Raw genomic sequence first — 25,776 nt, forward strand, 5'->3', positions numbered from 1 at the left:
GTACGAGTCTGCGGTTTTTATTTGATTTGTTTTGTTGTGTTGTGTTTTATGATGGGCGTACAGCCGAATAAACATATTTGCTTTACAAAGCCCACTGTGAGAAATCTCTACAAAATAATAAAACAAAAATTGTAACTTGAGCTTACAGGTATTTGCCATAGGGAATGAATATACTGTACAGCTAGAAGCTTCACTCCATGGGAGTAAAAGTAAAGCCAGTGTCTTTAGGTCAGAATATTTAAAGGAAATGTCACGAGAAAAAATTATATAAAAATGAGAAGACAAACAGAAGCAGTTGCCAGTTTGTATTGGTTTTTGTTATATCATTCCCCCATATTATAGAAACAACTACCGTATCCTGCATACAACTTTTGCAGAAAGAAAAAAGGAAGAAAATACGGTAACTGACATTAAGGCAGGGCTGTAATTGACATATAAGCACCATTGTTGCCTAGACACAGACGAATTGGCATAGGATTTAACAAAGCCCTATTTGCCCAGTCAGCAAATGCTCACAAGCCACTATAAAGAATTTGAGGCCTATGCATGCCTCTCCTTCACTACCCAACCCTCCAGCTGCACTCGTCCTCAACAAAGTAGAGAGGATCTGAGAGGTATATGCTGCCTTTACAAAGACTAGATTGTGTTAGTAGCTGTCTGTACAACTTCGGGTGTATTGGAAGTAAGGGAACAGAGCTTTAAATGTCCTAGGAAGATCCTCCACATATGGAATGTAAGACTTTCCAGCAGCCACTTATTGCAAGTAGGAAGCAGTAATATACAGTATATGCATCAATGTCCGTTTGGACTGAAGAGCAAGTTACATGCTTGCAGCACATACCCTCAGTCTTGAAATGGTAGCATTTTCCCAGCAAAAAGACAGGAGAATTTCTGCTAAAGTATGTTTTTGTTTTCAACACCCAGCCTGTAAAGAAGAAAAGCGAAGTAAGACATTTAGAAATGATCTCCAGGCCAACTTTAATGAAGTTCACAGAAAACAAGGAAGAAAATAAGCAGTCTCAGCTTTTATTAAAAACAAGTTCCTCTGCTTTGGACAACACAAATAGGGTTTAAGTTATTCCTATGCTAACTTTGTTAAATAGTTCGTGTTTAAAAAAGCATACAGTACATAAAAAGTTTCACTTTCCAGGCAGGAGTAACAACTAGTGGAAACATAGTATTGAGTATATAAATGTTTCAAATAAATAAATAAATATTTATACAAAATTTCTATCCAGCTCACTTCATCCCTCTGAAAGGCGACACTCAAAGCAATCAAATACAAAAACATATTCAGTCCTCAACATGGTCATGGGAACTTGTGAGCAGGGGTTGCTCACACTGATTCAGCCCTGATCTCCTCCTCGCATAGAGGAAGGAAAGGCTAACTGGGGCTGAAAAACAACTAGATTAAAAGCACATTAAAAATAAGGAACAGAAATCCAGGGCAAACAATAAAAATTTAACAGCAACAGAATTAAAGGCTGGTTTTAAAAAAAATAAAAAAGTCTTCAAATAGTTATGTCTTTTGAGTTTCTCTTTACTGAGAGCAGAAACCTGACAAAAACCTAGTAGAATCTTTTAAGCTTTCTTTAAGCTTTATTCTTAGGAACTACAAAACAACAGTTGCTCTTTTGGTTATTTCTGCAGAAAGTTTCATAAATATTTTCTTTTTTCATGCTACCCTCTTCTTCCCCTTTTCTAGCATCTTCCTCTTGGACTATGGTATCAGAAAAGATTTGCATCTGTCATGGATCTCTGATTACATGGAATTCACGGAATGGGGAAATACACTGATTTATCCCCAGCTAATGCTGGCTATTTAAGTGCAAGTGATTCTTTTAAAAGTTCAGAAAGGAGTAGGTGTCCAAAGAGGTGCAGAAAATTCTGAAAGGAAAAAAAATTGTCAACTGAAGAAGTAACACAGCCGCTTTCTTAATCATGGCTATGGCAGTTTCATACGTCATCAGCCTCCCTGCCTGCAAGATGACAAGTAGGTCTATCTATAGATGCCCTCCAAGGGAAAGGCTGGGTTTCACAAGCTAAATCATCAGTCTTCAGCTGGGACCCATCACCAGGTCATGGCCTGATTTAAGACAGGTCATACTACCACCATACAAATATATGGTAAAAAAAATTAAGAAATTATTTCCCATATACATATTTGGGTTGAAAGTGGGTTCTGGGTCTGAAAAGGTTGCAGACTACTCAGCTAAACCATGTTTTAACCGTACAGTTGAGATCTTAAGTAAGGATAAAGCAACAATATTTCATTAGCACTAAAGATACCCTAATTGCTATATCACTGGCTTGATTCAGACACAGTACTAAACTGTGGTTCATGCATTTCCTCCTCTGACGCTGCTACAATGAGATCAAAAGCTCTCTTTTCAATCAATGGCAGTCTAGCATTACACGCAAACCTGACACTGTGGTTAATCTTTATCTATGGTTTATGAAAAGAAGCCAACTTCATAAACCATGGCTTAAAGCTGGCTTGTTTCCATAAACTATTGGTAAAACAGTTTGCTTTGGACATAATGCTAAGCAAAGGTTAGCTAAAAATAGAAGTGAATGCTTCCGATCTCCTTTTTGCAGTTGCACTGAGAGAGAAGAGATGAGGAGGAAGTTGACAAACCCAAGTCTCATTCACATAACGCGAAATGGCTTAGCATTACATCCGAATGAGTCCACTGGGCCTCAGAGTTCAAAAAATGACTCATGTTCTCTCTTGTGCAAATTCCCACTTCCTTCCCTTGTAGTATTAGCTTTACATCTGCACCAGCACTAACAACAGTTAACATTAACTGGGAACAGCAAACCAGCTCCAGTCATTTGAGACAATGCACAATCCATTTTCAAAGATGAGGTTGCATTCTTCCATTAATTGTTTTAAGCAATGCAATTTATCGCGTTTCACTTACTGTATTTCATATTATGCCATGCAGACATAAACTTTGATTTTATTTTCTCTACTTCATCTGTCCCTGTGGCCTCCATGTTCAGATTCAAGAGGAAAAGCCATCACTGTCTCAAAAGACACTAATCTGTGCTACTGTAAAAGGAAAAGGAATAAACACATCCATGAACACTCAGGGCATAGCTAAGCATGCTTGTGTTATTAGGTGGTTAAACATATTGTGACTAGGAAGAGCAATAAAATCTCAGAATCCTCCACTTGCAGAGAGAAAAGCAATTGTAACTTCTATGAATAAATAATAAAAACATTTTATTCCAAATATACAACAGTAAAATTATCATCCAACGCTAAATAAAACATAATGTCCTCCAAATGCTCTCTATTTCACAGTAAACTGTCCTGTGTACACAGACTACATTGGTGTACATCTGAGAACACCTAAACACTAATTGGAAGACAGAGAAAAATATTTGAATTGCTGCAAAAGGGACACAGTTTTATATTATGTCTATTCTGTTCAGAAGCAGGACTCTGGGCTCATGAATATTAATGCTCTATTTAAGATAGTTGGGTTCTATCCCAGTCCAAAATGTATTAAAAGGGAAGAAATATGGGTTGCAAAAAAGGAGAGAGGGGTATGCTTAACAATAAAAATAAATTACCAAAACCAAGTCTCCTGTAATATGTTAGATTATTCTTGCAAAAGAGCTACTTTAAAAATTCACTAGAAAATTTATATGTTGCAAGGCTTTCAATTATAAAATGAAGAATACAAGTAAAGGTCAGGTGTGTTGGCTCATTTAAAAAAAAATCAAAATCTGTATTAAGGCAATACCTTTAACAGGCTAACCAAAATGTCACCAAACAGTGTGCCAAGTCAAGCCATATGATATTGGAAGTTTGATGTAAGATTACCATGAAAGCATTTAACAGAACTTAACAGGTATTTCAATTACATTATGCATTTTACATTTTACATTCTACATAGAGTGGGTGATTTAAAATTATATTTTTAATAGTATGTTTTCTGGGTCTACTGTATTGACATTAATGAGAAAGGAAGAAAAACACCAAAGAATGGTGGCAGTGAGGTCTGCCATTCATACATGGTCTCTGTTAGTTGAAAAAGCATGAAATGAATTTTAATCATGAAACTCTTACTCCAAATTGATTGGGGAATTGTCTATTTGTAGTGTACTGTTTAAATAATTTCAATGGCTTGTATATGGTTCACATTGTTTGTTATTATATAATGACCATGATAAGTCAAGTTTCTATTTGCTTGTTCACATACTGTATTAATTTATTCCTTTGACTTTGTCTTTTTGCTGCTAGTAACGATATTGCTGCGATATGGATTTTGGATGGATATGGATGGAGGAACCACTGTTGAGTGTTAACCTTCCTTTCTACTTCTGTAAATATTTGCATTGGAAAACAGCTAAGCAAACAAAGCAATGTTAGCAAAGCAAGAGTTTCTTCACAAGATTAGTACTTAACTTTGAACAGACATCTTATTACATAAACAATGCTGCATGGAGATAAGTGTATCAGCATTCATTTTAACAATCACAGGTTGTGTTTACATAGGGGTTAATTGGCATATGCTCCATCAGATTTTGTCAGTGTAAATGGCAGAAGAATAGCAGCTTCTGGGGGTCTGATTTCTTTCATTGCCTTTTTAAGATCAAGGACATTCGTAAAGGTAAAATTGATCTGCAAGTCTGCAGCTCTGAAAGTTTCCCCTGGCTATTTCAGGGATAAAATAAGTCCAAGCACCTATCAAGGGTCACAAATATGGTGCTCTCCAAATGATGTTAACAACAACAACAACAACAACAACAACAACAACAACAACAACAACAACAACTTTATTATTTATACCCCGCCCATCCACTTGGGTTGCTGGACAAACTGTTGTCAGCCCCAAGCATGGCCGATGGTCAGGTCAGGAATGATGGGGGTTTGAATCCAACAAATCTAGAGGGCATTACATTAACTAGCCCTGCCCTAGTTGAATCTCAAAGAACACTATTTTTATTTCTTATGCAACAAGCAGCTATCAGTCCAAAGCATTCTTTGAAAACTACCCATATGGAACATACAAAATATAAATTATTGAGACAATATAGGAAACTACATTAGAGCTTATTCAATTTCCATACTAATGACAATCAGCAAGATTCTAAATTCATTTGGGTGGTTTTGTGCATAATGTTTCCAACTCTTCAAACAATGTTTTGGAGAATTGGAAGCAAGTCTGTAGTGGCTAACGATGGAACGCTTCCCTCTTTTCAGCAAGAAAGTGAGGCAAAAATTTCCTTAGTGCCTGGGCATCATGTATGATACAGCAGCCAAACCTGCAATTCCTTGCAGCTCTTTTGAGCTCCAGATTTGAAGCTAGGGAGGGCACAAGAAGACAGTCCTTGAATATGTGCAGGGGTGCAGGGTGAAGTAAGAGACAAGGAAAGGGGAAGGGTCCTTAAAACCACAATTTTGGCTTGGCTAGCCAAAAATTGTAAACTAATTTATATTTAGATACCAGAAAACCCAAAGCTGCTTCCAAGACTCTGTTGTTTGAAAGCACTGAATCATTTGTAGGCTAAGATCATGGAGAATAAGGAGAAAGCATGTTAGAGGAAAGGGGGTTCCTTTGGGGACTGAATGAATGTGTGTGTTAAGGAGAAAGATTGGGACTAGATGTAGAAGGGAAAGAATCAGTATAAATGCCAAAGAAATAAGTAGGTGTGTTTGGTGTTGTTTTTATCTATATTTATACAGATCATGAGAAAAAAGGTACAAAAGGGCATGCAACGCTGGTCTGATGGAGATGCCTATACTAAGCAGGAAAAATTTCTCCCAAGGTAGCTTTAACCAATTTAGATTTTTCTGAAGACAATAGGTTATTCTCACATCATACTGCCCTGAGCCATTAGTAAATAAATAAGTTGATACCTTTATCAGGAAATGAAAAAGAGCAGACTGTCACTACCAGGTGTCCTAAATGGGATTGGCACACAATCACACTGTTTCTTTTAGAAAGCTGTTTAAAAAACCACTAAGTTCACAATCCTGTACACACATACTGCACCTGGAAGTAACACCCACTGAACTCCATTTGACTTCCTCATGTGCTGACATGCACAGGGATGCAGCCTAAGTATCAATAAGCAACCAAACTGAATGGATTTTATTACATGTATGACATTTGTATGCCACCATACAACATAAAGTTGCTTGGGTGGCTTAGAGTAAATAAGTAAAAACAAACGAACAAACAAACCATGCTGTAGCCTGAAACGCCTTGTTTCGACAGATGTCAGACCAAAGTGGTAATCTGTGGCATCTCAGCACCCAGATGGAGCAACTGAGGGAGGTCCTTGGCTTGCAGGTGGGACAAGATAAATTTGCGAGCGGAAACCTTATTTTTTGTCACGACCCAATATGTGCCCTTATTGCAAAACCTCCAGATAAAGTACAAAAAGCAGAGACCGTTATTTCCCAAAATCACTGGGTAATATAGGAAGAAATGGCTGCGTGTGTCTCTCAACGTCCCCTTCTTCAACAAGACAAGGCTGCTCCCCGTCCGTTCCCAAGCCCCAAAGGATTTCCAGAGGAACCCGCAAGACCCATCAGGGTCCCCCTGCCTTGAAATGCTTGTCCGCCCACTGAAAGCGGCCCCGAGGAACCCGAAGTCCTAATTTCCCCAACCCGACCTCAAAAGTTCACGCTCACCGAGGACGCCGGAGTCACAAGGAGGCGAGAAAGGGGAGGGGGAGGGCCCTCCTGTTTTAAAACTCTTTTTTAAAAAACAAAACTTTCCGATCTTCACCACCGACTCTTTTGACCCACTCCGGCTACCATAAGCGCCAGTCGGCGCCGTTACGAATCCCCCAGTGGCGCCGCTTCCGGGATTGGGGAGGAAACCAAATCTGCCTACACAGCAGAGGGTCACCACCGGCGCGAGCGGGGGGCGGGAATTCAAAACTGCGACTCTTCTCATTTGCTAGCTGCCCAGACACTACAAGTCCCGGAATGCACTGCTCCCGCGGCGTAAGAGGGTGCCCATGCGCTGAGAAATAAGTGCACTCTGGGAGATGTAGTCTCCGAAGTTTGAAGAACTTTGGGAGTTCAGACCCAAAGAAAACGAGACCGTTGGACACCTCAATTTCCTAGAATTTACTTAGTTGACCAATAATAATGATACTGTAATATTTATAGCCCGCCCATCTGGCTGGGCTGCCCTAGCCACTCTGTACCCTCTGAATACTGTACAAATTAAATTCTGCTCCTTCTAACTTGACCACGTATTTTCCTAATAAAGCAGATGACAAGCAACCCTAAAAATACTTGGTAGCAACTAGCCATAGAGTGCTTGCACCCTGTCTTCGGCCCGTCAGTTATATGAGGATTAAGCTGTAGGCAGGTAAACGTTGTTGGAGGCCTATCTATATGCAAACAACTACCGGTACCAGCTTAGCATATATCCATTTTCTAAATAAGAATACATTGTGACTGTTAAGCATTAAAATTAAAATTAAGTGCATTTTCATATTTTATGTATGCAGGGCTTTTTTCCCCCAGTTCCGGCACCTCTCAGGTGGGCAGCATTGCCATTCTAAGAGAATGAGGTGAGTTCCAGCACGTATGTACAGTATGTAGAAATAGATAAAACATAACTTCCAATCAACTCTACAGTGTATTTCATATATATATACATTTTAAACCATTATAATGTATAAATCGCTTTAAAATGATAAAAGTAAAATATTATCAGAATATTTATAAGATATAACAAAAACTAACTAAAGTGGTACCTCGGTTTATGAACACAATTGGTTCCAGAAGTCTGTTCATAAACTGAAGCGATCATAAACTGAAGCAAACTTTCCCATTGAAAGAAATGGAAAGTGGATTAATCCGTTCCAGACGGTCCATGGAGTACTTAAACTGAAGCGTTCATAAAGTGAAGCAAACTTTCCCATTGAAAGTAATGGAAAGTGGATTAATCCGTTCCAGACGGGTCCGCGGAGTACTCAACCTGAAGCGTACTTAACCCGAAGCATGGGTGTAATTGGTTCCGGAAGTCTGTTCATAAACTGAAGCGTTCATAAACTGAAGCGAACTTTCCCATTGAAAGTAATGGAAAGTGAATTAATCCGTTCCAGATGGGTCCGCGGCGTTCGTAAACCGAAAATTCGTAAACTGAGGTGTTCGTAAACTGAGGTTCCACTGTATATGAAACTGTGCCCCTCAAAGGTCAGTACTGTGCCCCTCTGATGTCTGTGCCCTAGATGTCTGCCTAGCTGGCCTAATGGTAACACTGGCCCTGAGACCCACACAGAAAGATTTGCTTTTCTTGTAGTTGTCCTGCACTGACCCAAGTAGCCTTGGACACAGGCAGAATTTGGACTTGATACTATTTAGCAGATATAACTACGTAGTCGCCAGCAGATGGCCCTCCTAATGTCAGGTCCTATGTGGATAATTTGCATAATGTAGAGCCTCCCAAGCAATGGAAAGCCTGTTTTATTTAAAGTTTCTGAGAGAAAAAGGTAAGTTACAGAAAGCAAAACAGGCTGTGTATACCAGTAGTTCATGGGTCTTGATCTGGGTCAGAACCCATTTCCAGGCCATGATGTAAGGGTGGATCTCAAGCAGCACTACCACCATACAAATGTATGGTAAAGGGGGGAAATCAATAAATTGGCCTCCAGATCAAGAAATGTGTTAAAAGTGAGTCAGAAAAAGTTGAAAACTAACGTACTAATTGAAAGATAAAACCAAATAAAAGCATACGTTAAAAACCTTAGCAGCCACATTTGCCTGTATTATTTTAAAAGCATAAGTCAGGCATTGCACCCACATACAGTAATTATAATTTCAATTTGGCCAGGTTTCCCACTTCACAATAATATGAACACCTTACTACTGTATGCACTGTATTTTAACTATAATTCTTCTAATGGTATCTTCATCCAAAATTGTATTATACCTTTGCACTATGTGTATCTTATTTAAAGATACACTTGTGCTTGCTCACTGCTTTTAAATATCTACCTTTGGAATTTCTTCCTCATTTACACTTAACATAGGGAGACTTCCATTGCAGAACTGGCATTATTATTATTATTATTATTATTATTATTATTATTATTATTATTATAGAACACTTTTGTGTTTTGAAACTGAAACTCACGATTTTGGAAAGATGCAAATGCAAAGTCAGGTTGTTTTGTGGCCAATTACAGTCACTGCACTGGGACGCAGGTGGTGCTGTGGGTTAAACCACAGAGCCTAGGGCTTGCCGATCAGAAGGTCGGCGGTTCGAATCCCTGCGACGGGGTGAGCTCCCATTCAGTTTGAAAGCACATCAAAGTGCAAGTAGATAAATAGGTATCGCTACAGCGGGAAAGTAAACGGCATTTCCGTGTGCTGCTCTGGTTCGCCATAAGTGGCTTTGTCATGCTGGTCACATGACCCGGAGGCTGTATGTCGGCTCCCTCAGCCAATAACACGAGATGAGCGCCACAGCCCCAGAGTCGGTTACAACTGGACCTAATGGTCAGGGGTCCCTTTACCTTTACTTTTACAGTCCCTGCACAGTCATATACATTATAACCATTGGTTTAAAAGTTTACATAAATAACTGTATATACTTTGTAACAATTCCTCCTTTCCAAAAATAACATCGCTCATGACAATGAAATAGCAAAAAAAACACCTTGACTGAAGACCTTCAACTTGCAGGATAGAAATTTAGCAATAAACATAACTGGCCCACTATTGAAATACCAAGGCCAAATAAATGCTGAAGTAGCTCATCATCAGACCAAGATTTGTGATAAAAGAAGTAACTGGATTATAAGGAAAGTGAATGATTAAGGAAAGTGTTAACTTGCAATTTTTCTAAGAGCTATATTCTTACTGTGAAGAGTCAAAGTCTTTAAAGTCAGCATGCTTATGACCTTCATTATCAGGTAAGTTTGTCATGTGGCCCCCAAAATATTATTGACGATGAAGTGTGAGACCAATAAGGGTTCTTCACCCCAGGTTAAGACGTATAGTACAGTACATATAAACTAATACAGTAAACATTTAAAATGCAAAAAGAACAAATTCACGTATGTAATTGTGTTCTTTGGAACTCTATTAAAAAGGATAAATTCTTCCAGTGAAATAGGGTCAGTGGCCCATTCAGTTATTGCACTAATTTAATGTTCCTTTTTGACATGTATTCATTTCTATTCACTGTGCTGTACTTAGTGCTATCTGCATCCAAATGCAGTCATTTTCGCTTTCCTTTTACAACAGAACTTTTTGATTAGTGTCTGATTATACAAACATTTTCAGAGTTCACATAGATATTTTTCCATATCAGTATACAGTATACAGTATACAGCTACTACTTGCTTTCAGGTCGTTGTTGTCAGGTGAATAAAATACTTGCACAATGTTTCACATCTATCTGCAGTCTAATTTTCCCTTTTAATTTGAAACTCAGTCTTCACTACACAGCAGGGGTGGGAAACACGTGGCCCTCCATCTGTTGGACTACAACTCTTATTTACCCTGACCATTAACCATGCTGGCTGGGGCTGATGTAAGATTGAGTCTAACAACTTCTGGATGGACAAAAGTTTCCCATTTCTGCTCTACAGTATTCACAGTTTTATACAAAATCAAAAAATCCCTTCAGTAGCACCTTAAAGACCAACTAAGTTTTTATTTTGGTATGAGCTTTCGTGTGCATGCACACTTCTTCAGGTTGTTTTATAATTTGGCAGAGCCGGCCCACTCATGAGGCAAGGTGGGGCCACCACCTCAGGCGGCAGGAACCACAGGGGCAGATGATCTGGCCTCCAAGGAATGAATCACTTGCTGCCGTTGTGGTGGCAACAGCTGTGGTGTGCTCTTTGGAGGCTGGATCTGCCATCTCAGCAGCTCCTTGCAATGACATCTCTGCAGCGCCCTCTTGGCAAATAGGAGGAGCTGCTGGTCTCCTCTCTCCCTTGTTCCCAATATAGATTTTCTTCCTGGGTGTGGAGGCACCGTTTTGTGGTCTGCCTCAGGTGCCAAATATCTTGGGCTGGTCCTGTAACTAGATTTCCTAGCAGTGCTCCCTGTATTTAATAAGCATCTACATGCATGCACCTGCATACACATGCACAAAGAAATGCACTGCACACACCTTGATATTAAATTCTGTCTCTCCCAAAGCATAGATCATTAGCTGCAAACCATTTCCTCAATTTACAGATAGTGACAGATATAATAAACGTTCATATTAACAACTAAACTCATAGGAAGCTAATGGCTAGAAGTCAATTGTTTAGAAGCTTCCTGTACATGAGGAAATGGGAAAACAAAAGGCGCAATACTAATTCACAGTTTTGTCTAGAATTCTGTGGAGCCAAATAGGAAGTTGCATGGAAGCCAATGAAGTTCTTACTTCAGAAAAGTTATATAAAGCAATATTGAAATGAAATTAATACGTAGCATTTCTGTATATGTACATGTGTTTCCTTGATCCTCTCCATTCAGGTGGATGAATTTTCCTATCCACACGAAGGTGTGCCTGGCATCTTCTTCATTATAGTTTCCATCAAATGGAAAATATGCACCTCTTTATCCTGGGCTTTGCCAACTGAGATATGTAGTTTTCTATTCCACCCTATTTGTGCGACTTTGGACTCCCAGCTCCCATCAGCCTGAGTCTGTATGGCCAGTGCTCAGGGATAATGGCAATTGGTGTCCAGCAACATCTGAAGGCCCAGAGGTTCCCTGCCAGAGACACCAAACAATATACCATCTTTTTCAATCTATAGAACGCCCCCATGTATAATTTGTGCTCCTGCCAGCCATCTGGTGGGCAGGAGTGCAACCTCCCCTGATGCCGCCGCATGCGGGAAACAACTCAGGGAGTGCCCCCTGCGCGCAGCAGCATTGGGGGAAGTTGCGCTCCTGCCAACGAGCTGACTGGCGGCGTGCAGCTTCTCTCTCCCATGCAGCTGTGGGTAGGAAACACCCCCCAGATTGCTCCCTGCTTGCTGCGACATAGGGGGAAGCCGCACTCCCGGCAACTGGATGGCTGGTGGTGCCCCGCTTCTCCCCCGCCTTCATGCCACTATCCGTGTATTGGACGACCCCAGTTTTTTTGATGTAATTTTTGAGTAAAAAACCTTGTTCAATACATGGAAAAATACAATAGGTTAATTGTCATATGTGTAAATATTGTCTTTAAGAGGAAATGCAAAAGAGTACCTGAGTGATGCAGTGATAAAGCGAAAAGAGGAGACTGAGTGATACATGACAAATACTCTAAAAGCAGCCTTTTTTGAGCAACGCAGAACAATAATTATTTAGGACTAATTAACTTGATGCTATAGTATACAGTATAAAAATTCTGTAAATAATCAAACATATGCAGATAAGTAGGTTTTATAATGAAGAGAGTATGGTTAGAAAGCAGGTTGAATGTAGCTGGGGAATCACAGTGGGGCAAGTATGTGGGACTTTATGGCTCTCAGAAATGCTGCCTGTCAGCACTGGAGAGACAAGATTTGTTGTTCATGTGAATTTTAGTGGATAGTGTTATTTGAAGCGTATGAGGAGCAGGGAGGCAACTCTGGCCCTTTTCATATACTAATTCAGTTTTTCCTTCACTTCCTTTGGTTAATGTTCCATGCACTGAAAAAATTTGAGTCAGACAGTCTGTGATATCTGTTGGTCTTCCTTACAAGGTCATGTATACATTTCTACTAGCCTCATCCATCTGTTATGATTTAAGTTCATTGGCACAGATGTAGTAGCTTGTTACTGAGCTGCAGCTATATTGGAAAATGTAACCTGAAATACTCCCCCCTCCCCATTTGCTTGTTGAGATTCAGTGAGGTGAAAGATTTTATTTAGCTTTTTACAGTAGTTGTATAGAGAAGGTCCTTCAATCTACATTGTGGAACACTGGGTAGTAGTACCGGTAGTAGTAGTAGTATCATCATCATCATCATCACCATCAGTAGCAGCAGCAGCAGCAGCAGTAGTATAACTGGAGTTAGAATTTAAAAGGTATTCAAATTCTGTACTAGAGGCTGACATACACTTCTTTATGCTGTTTTCATCATGTATCAGATAAGAATGCTGAGACTATTTGTTACTACCCATGATTCTCAGCATTTCTCTACATCGTAATTTGCAAAAATGATTTTTAGTGCTCATAAAATAAAATAAAAATAAAAGGTAGCTTTATCCTGAGACTTTTCTGTGCATTTTTCCAATGCAGTATGTGCCAGGGTCATACTGTTATTAGATCCTCAACTCATGAATGTTACTCACCAACCTCAGGATTTATTGAGACGTGTTGCATTTAAAACTGATATATCCACTTGATTTTGCTTGTCTTTGGGTTCCAGGCCAAGAACGAAGGCAATGTTTCAATGTCACTCACCCACATAACAGGTTGAGCAAACCATCAGAAGTCAGCAGGTAAGCAAGTGAAAATTGAAGACCAAGACATGCATCAGGTCTGGTAGGTCATTCTGTAGTTTTAAATTCGTGAAACAAGCAATTAGCCTGTCCAGGAAGTCAGGACAGAGTGAAGACAAGACACACCATAAATGCAATGAATAAGGAATGAACATTCCCTCCCTGAAATCAAATGCCCCAGCATGCAGCAAATAGGTGTTAAAGTCACTTCCATCAGACTTTACAATATCTATCTTCATCCTTAAAAGCCAAGATCACAGATGATAGAGCAAGATGGGGGGCAAATGCAACAGCCAAAGTGTTGGGCACTGCATAATTTCTGCAGTGAGGGGCATCAAAGGTAGCATTCCTGTGTAAATAACCTCTTGTGGCTCCAGGTGCTCTTACAATCCCAGATGTAGGCATTGCTTGAGGTTACGCAGGCAGTGGTATGATACAGGATTTTTTGGACATGCTCAAAGTTACTCTTCACATTCTCAGGGCTGAGTCAGCACTGAAAACAGACTATTCAGGTCCTTAGGAAGGCCAGAATAGTTAGATGACTAGAAAAGGAAGCCAAGGCAATCTGCTTGTAAGTAAAGTAATAATGTACAATTCCATTAAACTGTCTTCTCCACAGAGGGTGAAAATGAATACATTTAGATTACAGTCTCAGAAGGCTAGAAATAGAAATAAGATGGTTTTTTAAAAAAGCAGAAAGAGTCAGGTTAATTAATAGCGCCTATTCTGGACACTTCCCATATTACTATTAATAGTTTCCTTTTAGAAATGTGCTCACATGTGTTCACCATGTGCTCAGCATGCAGTATTAAAATTATATTATGCCTGATACATTTTGTAATTTTATTTTAAAAGCATAAAAAAATAATTATTTACCAATTTCTTCTTCCTTAACTACTGTGATTGTTATATACTACACACATATGATATAATACCTTTACATTTACATACAAGTTGCAAGATTAGGCTGCAATTTTAAAACACAACTCATCTGAATGAGTGTTGATTTCACTGCTACAGTGCAATTATATGCAGGTCTACTCAGAAGTAAGTCCCATTGGATTCAATGAGACCTACTCCCATGTAAATGTGAATAAAATTGTGCCCTTAACAACAACAATTTATCGATCACCTTCTAAACAACCGTCTCAAGGCAATTTACACTGAATATAATTAAAAACTGTTCAAAAGACATAAAGAATAAATACATTTGAAACAAGCCTAAACTGTACAAAGTAGAAATTTGCAAAATACCTATTTATCCAGCTGGGAAATCTGGTTGGAACAAATATGTCTTCAATTGTTTCAGGAAAGTGCAGATATTGAGTGCCTATCATATCTTGACAGGAATACCGTTCCACAAAATAGCAGCAGCCACACTAAAAACCCTGCAAAGCAGGCTTTTGAGGTCTTCAGAAAACCACTGCAGACAGTTTATAAAGCAACCTGGGCCTGAGCTGCATATATCTTATTCCTATTCATATGTTTCAGATAAAGGGATTGTTCTTAAAGATGGGAGGAAAACAAGGACAGAAAAGAAAACAGGGGTTTCAGTGTGAGCCTAGAAGTTTACATCTCGCCCATGTCTTTGTTTAGTCTGCTTTTCCAAGATACCGGTATAACATTTATTTTAAAATGTTAGCTCTCAGATACGGAGAGTTATGACCTGAACACTTTAAAATATATTATAACAAGACTTTGGCCAAAATACCTATTTGGTTCAAATTTACTGGAAGAGGCTTTGTGTGAATCTGTTGTGCTAAATTCATGCTGATAGTGCTAGCTTCTGGGATTTGTCACTAACATGACACCTAAATTGGATGTTACATTGGGCCTCATATTCTGCACCGTAGTCTAAACAGTGCAATCCTATACATCAGAAGATGTATATAGACGTTTTTAGGATTGTAGTCTAAACCATCTGGCAGTCAATAGACTGAAAACAGGGCGGTTCTCAGAACAGCTTGTTAGAAATGAGGACTGTGGATTATTTATTTTTGTACCCTATTCTAGATACTCCTCAAAATTCAACACAAGGCACTTCTGCTGTTCTGCGAAGCTCCTTGCCATCCTTTTAAACTGTAGGACCATTCTAAACATCCAAGGATGTTCTGAGCCTTGTACCTGGCAGCCATGAGCATAGCCAGGACTTTTGTGGGGGGTGGGCAGTACTTTTGTTGGGGGTGGGCAGAACTGACATGATTGGTCAGTTACTTAAGTATTTCTATTGTTTTACCTATTTATCTACTTGCACTGGCATGCTTTTGAACTACTAGGTTGGCAGAAGGTTCCCCGCTTGGCTATGCCCATGCTGGCAGCTACTGAATTTATTGACTTCCATTAATTATAGTAAGGCTGTGGTTTCAGTGAAGTGGGCTCTCTGACATTTCAGTTAATGCCAGTGGTGCTGCCAACCAGGGCAGAACTTTGGGGCACATGTACAGGGCCCCCACATAGCAGAATGAGCAGGGCAGGCCTGTACAGAGCTTGTCTGATGCTGAGGGTGGGAGTCTTGTTAGAATCAAGTTATAAACTCAAAAAAGCATCCAGTCCTTGGCAAGGCCCCCAGCTGGTGTAACCCACCAATGCCCAGTGCAAGTGTACCCGTCTGTCTCCCCTTCTGCACAGCTGGAAGCAAGGGGTTCCCAAATGGCTGGCTTACTACACTGTAAAGTAAGTGATTACCATCTATAGAGAAGGACCCATAAAAAGCAATTAAGGCCAAATTCCCTAACTGTACCACTGATTTATGGACAGTAAATGTGATAATTCCTTTGCATTGATTTTGGGGACAGGACAACCTCTACCATTTCCCTTTTTCTCCCTTATAGCGATGAAGAAGAGCATGTATTTGTTTGTTTGTCATATTTATGCTGGAACCTACAGGCTGTTTCCCCCCTTCAAATCACATAATTCTAAAATAAAATGGCCCCAATCAGGCTTGGGTCTGATCAGTGCCTGCACCAGAAATTGCCTGGGAACCCAATGTACACCACCTTGAGCTCTGTAATGGAAGAAAGGTGGAATATAAATATATAACCCTAATAACAATAACTTCTCTGTTATCTAGGGCAGTTTTCTGGAGAAAGCAAGGATGTGAAGACAGTTAATACCACGGTGGAATAAAGAAGAGAGCCCTTTCACTTTCTGTTCTATCAGACTTCAGTCACTGCAAAAGAGGTACTGTAATGGTAACCAAACATTTCACATGAAAAGCATGAAAAGTCTGGCGAGGAAAGGGAGCTAGAGGGTTGGACTAGATGACCCTAGTGGTCCCTTCCAACTCTACGATTCTATGTAAGGAAGAGGAGATGGGTGGTTTGGGAAAAGTCAGGAATAGCAAGTAGATGTTTGTCATAAGTGGGCTCAACAGCAAAGCTACTGAGAAAGGGGAAGTGGCAGAGGCAACTGTGAAGGGTATTTTGGAATGTGCGTCGTGGTAATTCCCCCCTCTATATTATGATTATGCAGGACTCGTCCTTATGACACAAAACCAAAGCCACTTCCGAAAAGAGGCGCAGCTTAGAACGTGGCGAAAAACAAACCAACGAAACTTCAGTACTGTACTGTATTCATATTTTAAAGTTTCCAGCCTTAAAACCCCCAAACCTGAGATAGCGTGCAACTAGTAAAAATAACACAAGACTCGCCTGGCACCAAATATTTCAGTTTTAATGACGGACGGGGGCGACGGGGGGGGGGGAGATGGGATCAACTCTCTCAATCCTCCTTCCACGCCTCCGCAGGTTCTTTTTGGATGCGAGTTCCCACAACCCCGGATCCCTTCCTCCCTCCGTCTTCCTTATGGGCGGAGCAGGAGCCCGAAAGCCCAGCCAGGAATTCAAGAGGGAGGCTCCCAGCTTTTGGAAGCGGAATCACGGCTCTGCCCCCGCCCTTTGCCCCATCTCTTTCCCTGGAGCTGGGCGGAGGCGCGCCCTCCCTTCCCCTCCCGGCCGTCGATGACTCGTCCCCTTCGCGAGGCGGGATGAGCCCGGATCCCAGCCACTCCCCCCGCCCGCGAGAGATTTGGGGGCGAGCGGGACCACCCCTCCTCAGCCTCTCCTCCTCCCGTTTGCTTTTGCCGGGCCATATATACACGACGAGAGGCGCACTCTCTCCCTTGTCCCATGGAAAAGGAGGGCTTGCGCCGGCGGGCGGGGACGCGCAACGACGTGTGGCTGCGCGGCACTCCTGAGCATTACGGCGCCCATTCCTGGCTCCTTTGACTTGTTCTCTGGCGGCGGCGGCGGCGGCGGCGAGGGAAGCTGGAAGCGCTTTTGCTTTTGTCGATCCTGAGCAGCCATGGCCGAGCGCCGCGCCTTCGCTCAGAAGATCAGCAGGTAAGGCGGGCGGCGCGCAGGAAGCGCGACCAACCTGCGGACCCCGCGGGCTTTGCCGCCGCAGGAGCTGCAACTTGGGTTCTGCAGGCGAAGCGCCAGGGGCCTAAGATGCCGCCAGTCTCCCCGCGGCAGCCTGCGGGTGGCCGGGTTGCGTTTGGGGCGGGGAAAGGCTCGCTCGGCGGGTGCTGCTGCGCGCTCCTGGCTGGCCCTGGTCCTGCGAGGAGTCACACCCTCTCGGACCTCGGGTGCCCTCCCTCCGCGCCAGCCCGGGGGCGGGGAGCATTGTGTGCTCGCGTGTTATCGCAAAGGGCGTTGCGCTCTCTGCGTGACCCCGATCTGCAAGCACCTTCTGTCTGCCGAGCACCCTGCGCTCCGGCGAGTGGGCGGGACGCCTGGTGGGGTTTCTCCTAGATTTGGCAGAAAAAGCGTGCGAGGGTCGTCCCAGGGCTTTGCCATACTCTGGGGTCTGCGTCGGAGGGAGGTGGCTGCATTGTGTGATTGCGCCGTGCTTTGTGAGTTGCTTGCAAGTGCACGACAGCAAAACCCCAAGCATGCTGTTCGTTTATGCGCTGGCTTAAAAGCTGTCATGCATGCATTGCCCTTTCTCCCCTCTTTATCTTTGCATTCCGTGAATCGTGTGCAGGCCCCTTTTGTTATGCATTGTTCTCCGGATTCGTGTAAGAGGCTGGTGTATTTTACTCCCACTGTCCTTATGTCTGTGAATTGTGTTTCTCAGAGTGTGGTTCTAAGCTGCCTACTGTGCTGCCTACATCACAATCTGGTGAGGTGCACCATGGCTTTGGCTTCAAGGTTGTGATATATGTGCCTGAGGGAGCTGGTGATGCATGCATTGTACACAAAGGGGAATCTGGGATGGGTTCTTGTTTGCTAAACAGCATGGCAAGCATCTCTCATTTCACAGAATAAGGTGGAGAGCAGAACTCAGGCCTGATGTTCAGGGGATGTAAAACCCTCTGAAATTCTTTGCTGTCTTGCAACTGTCAACCTGCCCTGGAACTGTAGTGTCCCTTTCCTTAGGTTACTGCAACTGGAAAGAATGCTCTTTCTCCATGTAAGATATGTAGAAGTTTGGGCTTTTAGAATAAATTCCAGGTTCTTCATTATTCATTTTTTGCTCCTCTTCTTTTAGAGAGACCTGCTTTTTTAAAGTAAAAAACAAGCCTGTGATTTGAGAAAGAAGTTCTCCCAAAAATATTTCTGTCATTTTTTTCTTTAACACTATTGCCTACCTTCATGAAATGTTGTTAAGCTATTATTTCCCCCCAATGTGTTGGCCCAGTCTGGTATTCTCCAAAGCTAAACAACAGTTCACAAAGCAGAAAACCCCCAAACTCTGGATATTTCTTAGTATTGGGTTTTCACACCTTGGAGGGGGGGTAGGCTTCTTTGCATATCACTGTGGATTGATGCTAGGTTGGTCAGGACTGATGAAAGCACCTTTTCCGTGCCCCCCCAAGTTTTTCTTGCAGGGGTGCCATCTTAAATAAACCCCACCCCACATAATTGATTACAAGATGCAATGTGCACACAACATTATAATGGCAATGCCCATCAAGTGAGGGGGGCTTGGCCCCCTCAAATTTTTTATTGGGAGGGTCCGAAGGGAACTCAGCCCCTAAGAGTTGGCTCCTATGCTTCCATGGGACATTAACTTGGCACCTTGTTTCCACTGCTTAGTGATTACAATTTTGTTTAGGGAATCTTTTATTTTCCTTGTATTTCTGCTGATTCTGAGTTTTAATCTCTCTACTATATATGGGTCTATTTTTCATTGAAAAATACTTTATCCAATTTATTATAACTCAGGTACATTGCTAGCCACTTTATTTTATAGTGACTAAGGTGACTTAGATATATAAACTTTAATGAATGCAAATATTGGAGAACTTGTTAAGGACAATTATAGGAAAAGCTAGCAGATTTGCAACAGAATTCACATGCAGGGATAGACAAAACAACTGCATAAAAATGAGGCAATATCTGTACTTTTTCAAAAACCGAAAGGACTTAATCTTCAAATCAGAGTTCTTTTTCTTAGTTGTGACTACAGTATAAATGTGTCAAGGTCTTATTTACTGCTAGCTTCCCTGCAAGATGGTTAAGAGTTTGTATATTCTTCGCTTTCTCTTTTATGAGGAAATAACTACTATATATCTGAGGTGTCTGTTGGTACCATCTTAATTATGCTTAGTGAAGTCCAGTTTGCAAATTAGATTATTAGTCCAAGGAAAGTGTTGTAATGAGCAGTATGTTGGGGTGGGGATTTGTATGGAGTAGAGGAGCCACTCCAACATACTGCTCATTGCTTCATTGACTATGCAAAAGCCTTTGACTGTGCCGACCACAGCAAACTATGGCAAGTTCTTAAAGAAATGGGAGTGCCTGATCACCTCATCTGTCTCCTGAGAAATCTCTATGTGGGACAAGAAGCTACAGTTAGAACTGGATATGGAACAACTGAGTGGTTCAAAATTGGGAAAGGAGTACGACAAGGTTGTATATTGTCTCCCTGCTTATTTAACTTATATGCAGAATTCATCATGCGAAAGGCTGGACTAGATGAATCCCAAGCCGGAATTAAGATTGCCGGAAGAAATATCAACAACCTCAGATATGCAGATGACACAACCTTGATGGCAGAAAGCGAGGAGGAATTAAAGAACCTTTTAATGAGGGTGAAAGAGGAGAGCGCAAAATATGGTCTGAAGCTCAACATCAAAAAAACCAAGATCATGGCCACTGGTCCCATCACCTCCTGGCAAATAGAAGGGGAAGAAATGGAGGCAGTGAGAGATTTTACTTTCTTGGGCTCCTTGATCACTGCAGATGGTGACAGCAGTCACGAAATTAAAAGACGCCTGCTTCTTGGGAGAAAAGCAATGACAAACCTAGACAGCATCTTAAAAAGCAGAGACATCACCTTGCCGACAAAGGTCCGTATAGTTAAAGCTATGGTTTTCCCAGTAGTGATGTATGGAAGTGAGAGCTGGACCATAAAGAAGGCTGATCGCCGAAGAATTGATGCTTTTGAATTATGGTGCTGGAGGAGACTCTTGAGAGTCCCATGGACTGCAAGAAGATCAAACCTATCCATTCTTAAGGAAATCAGCCCTGAGTGCTCCCTGGAAGGACAGATCATGAAGCTCAGGCTCCAATACTTTGGCCACCTCATGAGAAGAGAAGAATCCTTGGAAAAGACCCTGATGTTGGGAAAGATTGAGGGCACTAGGAGAAGGGGACGACAGAGGACAAGATGGTTGGACAGTGTTCTCGAAGCTACGAACATGAGTTTGACCAAATTGCGGGAGGCAGTGCAAGACAGGAGTGCCTGGCGTGCTATGGTCCATGGGGTCACGAAGAGTCGGACACGACTAAACGACTAAACAACAACAACAAGAGGAGCCACTGCCATATTCTGTATACTGAAGTTCACTACTCCACCTATACACAGTGCTGCCTCAGAAACTTTAGAGCTGTTCCATCTGTGCTTCTTTGAACTACAGTGGTACCTCGGTTTATGAACACAATTGGTTCCGGAAGTCTGTTCATAAACTGAAGCGTTCATAAACTGAAGCGAACTTTCCCATTGAGAGTAATGGAAAGTGGATTAATCCGTTCCAGACAGTCCGCGGAGTACTTAAACTGAAGCGTTCATAAACTGAAGCAAACTTTCCCATTGAAAGTAATGGAAAGTGGATTAATCCGTTCCAGACGGGTCCGCGGAGTACTTAAACTGAAATGTTCATAAACTGAAGCATGGGTGTAATTGGTTCCGGAAGTCTGTTCATAAACTGAAGCGTTCATAAACTGAAGCGAACTTTCCCATTGAAAGTAATGGAAAATGAATTAATCCATTCCAGATGGGTCCGCAGCGTTCATAAACCGAAAATTCATAAACCGAGGTGTTCATAAACCGAGGTTCCACTGTACTGGTATGTTATTGACACATTTACTGTGCATTCCTTTGCATGTTTACTCAGAGGTGAATCCCTTTCTCTCTACAGTACTAAGTGTGTTTTAGACCACATTAAAAGTGGCATCATACCACTTTAACAGTCATGGCTTCTGTGGTCTAAACCACTGAGCCTCTTGGGCTTGCTGATTTGAAGGTTGGTGGTTTGAATCTCCATGACAGGAGTGAGCTCCCGTTGCTCTATCCCAGCTCCTGCCAACCTAGCAGTTCAAAAGCATGCCAGTGCAAGTAGATAAAGAGGTACCACTGCGGTGGAAAGGTAAATGGCGTTTCCGTGTGCTCTGGCACTCGTCACGGTCCTCTGTGCGCCAGTAGCGGTTTAGTTATGCTGGCCACATGACCCGGAAAACTGTGGACAAACACTGGCTCCGTTGGCCTGAAAGCGAGATGAGCACCGCAACCCCGTGATCGCCTTTGACTGGACTTAACCATCCAGGGGTCCTTTACTTTCTCAGAACACTTAACAGAGACCCTTCTTCATTTTGCAGAGGTACAATTCTCAGAGTTCCCTGTGTTAAACGAATAGAGCTCATGTGGCCTAGATTACAGCAGTAAGTTGAGTAATGGGGATATTTTAAGTATAATAATTCTCCCTACATGTATGTATGTTTGGGTAGGTGAGTTCATGACCAAGGAAGTACAGTTGTACCTCGGTTTACGAACCGCTCGGGTTGCGAACAGTTCGGGTTACGAACTCTGCAAACCCGGAAGTGTTTTCGGCATGCGCGCGCTCGGTTTGCGACCTTTTCGGGTTCCGAACTGCGACCCAGAACGGATCGCGTTCGTAACCCGAGGTACTACTGTAGTAGTAATTCCAGATTAAAGGATTATGATCACTGCTCCCCTAGCTTTCCCCACCCTGCTAAATATTATTCAGGTATCCCCAAACTTGGCCCTCCAGCTGTTTTGGGACTGCAACTCCCATGATCCCTAGCTAACAGGACCAGTGGTCTGGGATGATGGGAATTGTAGTCCCAAAACATCTGGAGGGCCGAGTTTGGGGGTGCCTGTTATGTGTGGGACCAGTAACAAAACGTTGCAGAGTAAATTGCACTTGTTGCCCTCTTTCAAAACATCCATTCTACCCCCTCCCCAGATATTCTGTGGTTACTGAGCATGCTCAATTCTCTTTGGGCTGCTTTTGGTGGGGGCGGGGATGTTTTCCCAACTTACCCCCTAGACTTACTTACTTTCTTTCACTAAATATTTTTGTATTCCTGTAGACCGCTGGGTTCCCCCAATCATATTTTTTATCTCTCTCTTGTTTCTCATGGTCTTTGTTTGGGCCACAGCACTCCCCAGCTGAGTTCCCTATTAGAGGGACAGATAGTGATAAAGGATTGGGGGTATGACGCAATTAAGAAAAACCTTCCTTGCTGGTGCATTTTGCCAGTGAATTCCATTTGAAATCAAATAGATTTCCACTTAGGCTCCGAAGCAACTTATTATTATTAGTCTCTCTTCTTCACCTTCCCCAACATCTAGAAATCACCACTGTGTTTGAGAATCTGGGGATCACAGGTTGCAATTCTAAGCATGCATACCAAAGAGTAAGTCCCATTGAAATAAATTAATATGTTTGCAGTGATGCAACTTTAATTCATCCCTCACCAGGGGAACGAAAAGAATCTGTTTTGCTTATTAGAACACTGAGTGATTGATCAAGTGCTCTTGCTAATGCTAGACAACTTCTCTTAAGTAGTGGCTGCATGAGATTGACATTGGCCAGTTCAATTGCAACTATTCAGAAGGCAAGTGCCAGAAGAATGTTACTTTCACCCCTTGTGAATAGCAAGCTCTGGCAGCAGTGACTGAATCTATTCATGACAGAGGACCACTCCAAAGGAAAAATTGGGGGGGGGGGGAGAGAGTGTCAACCTTTCTTGTCCTGAACTTTGTTTATAGGGAAAGGGAAAATGCTGGAAGAGACCAGAATTGATGAACTGCCTGTTTTTGATCCCTGTGTATTCCTTTTTTCTTTGCAACAGCAGCAATAAGAGAAATATATTCAGGTATATCCATAAGAAGTGGTGATGCAACAGCAGGGAGAAGGCTCTACAACCAATCTTGGGATTTATTTTTATGCATTTTATTTTTTTCATTTATGAATTGCTTCTCGTGAAAACACCCTGAAGTGTTTAATAATTTTTTTAAAATATCAATAATAAAGAGAGATATAAAGCATTTTCAAATCTAATTCAGATGCAGACTGGCATAAGAACCTCTTTATAGAAGGCTTGCTGAAAAAGAAAGGTTTTCAGTAAGGCCTAATAGGAGGGTGCTGCACTAAAGGCCTGATTCCTATAACATACGGATTTCTGTCCCAACACTGAACCCCCCCCCCCTTAAACATGGTGCCTTAAAACATCTTTGAGACTACTGGTGAAAACTGTTTATTCAAGTTTTTTTTTCTTTTTATTTTAAAAACAATCATTTAGAAGCCATGAAAAGTTTCCATTGTTCTTGAAATATTGATATCTCAGAAGTTGAAATTTTAAGTCTTAGGCCCCATGCAAACCATTTATAGTTTCGGGTTTTCTTCACGCTGTGAACAGCTGCTCATGTACAATTAAACCATTCTGCAAAATACTTAGATATTCTCAGTACTGTAGTAAAATTAGATTCTTACCAGAATCCAGTTCTAATGGGTTTGAACAACAGTTCAAAATGCAAAGCCTTTCTGTCACGTTGTCTTTCTTGGTTCTTATGGAAAGTAGCAAAATTCACAGTGATTTTTAGCGGTGGTAAGGTTTCACTGCAGTCTGCAACTGGTTATATGTTGGCTCAGTGCAAAGCCTGAATTGCTTTTCTTTTTGGCTGCTTGCCCAGCTGATGTTACCAAAAAGAGTGCTTTTATTACATTTCATTTTTATTTCTTAAGAGCTACTTTTCACATAACTTTTTAAAAACTTGGGCATACTTTTGAAAGCCACACCTGTGCCTATGGATACAGTATATGGAAAATGTACAGTGGTACCTTGGGTTGAGTACTCAATCCGTTCTGGGGTGCCGTTTGCACCCCGAAAAGTGCTCAACCCAAGCGGCCATGGCGCGTGTGCGCGAAGCGCACAGAACGCTTCTGTGCATGCACATGCGGCGGAACCCGGAAGTAAACCCGGGTCCGCCGAGTACGCAATTTGAAAATACGCAACCCGCAGCATACTTAACCCGAGGTATGACTGTAATTTGGAAAAACTAGGTCAGAAATCCAAAGGTCTTACAGGTGTCATTGGCTCAGTTTCTCAGAGGTTACAAACTCCACTGTTGGCTCTTTGGGGCCAGGTGAAACAAAGGTGCCATGATCTATGGGCAACTTTGAGCAAAACTGAGGAATGATGGAAGGTATTTTGACGAAAATATTGCTGGTGCAGATAGGGCCAACATTGTCAGGGCTTTTCACAAGAAACAGCTTATAGCTGGGTGCTATAGAACAGGAATGGTGGGGAGTGTAGTCTGTAACATGGGGAGGCCACCGTGTTGGCTGTCTCTGGAAAACAATATACAGTGGTATCTTGGTTCTCAAACTTAATCCGTTCCAGAAGTCCATTCCAAAACCAAAGTGTTCCAAAACCAAGGCATACTTTCCCATAGAAAGTAATGCAAAATGGATTAATCCATTCCAGACTTTTAAAAACAACCCCTAATACAGCAATTTAACATGAATTTTACTATCTAATGAGACCATTAATCCATAAAATGAAAACAATAAACAATGTACTGTGTAGCACTCAAATTGGAAGTGTAACACTTAAAACGGAGCACATTCGGCTGCCGAAAAATGTTCACAAACAGGAACACTTCTGGGTTTGCAGTGTTTGGCTTCCAAGTTGTTTGAGTACCAAGGCGTTTGAGAACCAAGGTACCACTGTAATCATAATTCTAAACATAGTGCACATACTTGAATTGTGCATATAAAGACAATAGGGGTGTCTTTTTTAAAAACACCTTTCATTTTTAAAAATACTGAAAGTCTGCAGGTGCTGACTTTCAAAAGCAGTTTCCAAAATTTAGATTTGGTCTTTTTTGATCTGGACGTT

At 41.7% G+C, this 25,776-nt stretch overlaps 2 protein-coding genes across 5 annotated transcripts in view; one reads left to right on the top strand and one right to left on the bottom strand.

Annotated features, from left to right (window-relative positions):
• Positions 1–6,943, bottom strand: part of ATG4C (autophagy related 4C cysteine peptidase) — a 28,609-nt gene extending 21,666 nt beyond the window's left edge. Inside the window, exons 1-3 of the mRNA XM_035122968.3 lie at positions 6,656–6,943; positions 2,925–3,055; positions 842–925 (exon numbers count right to left, since the gene is read on the bottom strand). Coding sequence (XP_034978859.1) covers positions 842–925; positions 2,925–3,000 — 160 coding nt within the window. The 5' untranslated portion in view covers positions 3,001–3,055; positions 6,656–6,943. The remainder of the gene's footprint in view (positions 1–841; positions 926–2,924; positions 3,056–6,655) is intronic.
• A 10,269-nt stretch (positions 6,944–17,212) lies between these two features.
• Positions 17,213–25,776, top strand: part of DOCK7 (dedicator of cytokinesis 7) — a 114,380-nt gene continuing 105,816 nt past the window's right edge. For all 4 annotated transcript variants that reach the window (XM_035123060.3, XM_035123061.3, XM_035123063.3 and 1 more), the window contains exon 1: positions 17,213–17,745. In XM_035123060.3, the coding sequence (XP_034978951.3) occupies positions 17,708–17,745 (38 nt within the window). In that variant the 5' untranslated portion in view covers positions 17,213–17,707. The remainder of the gene's footprint in view (positions 17,746–25,776) is intronic.

The sequence above is a fragment of the Zootoca vivipara genome, chromosome 7 (genome assembly GCF_965207765.1).
Source record: "Zootoca vivipara chromosome 7, rZooViv2.hap1.1, whole genome shotgun sequence".
NCBI classification, from domain to species: Eukaryota; Metazoa; Chordata; class Lepidosauria; order Squamata; family Lacertidae; genus Zootoca; species Zootoca vivipara.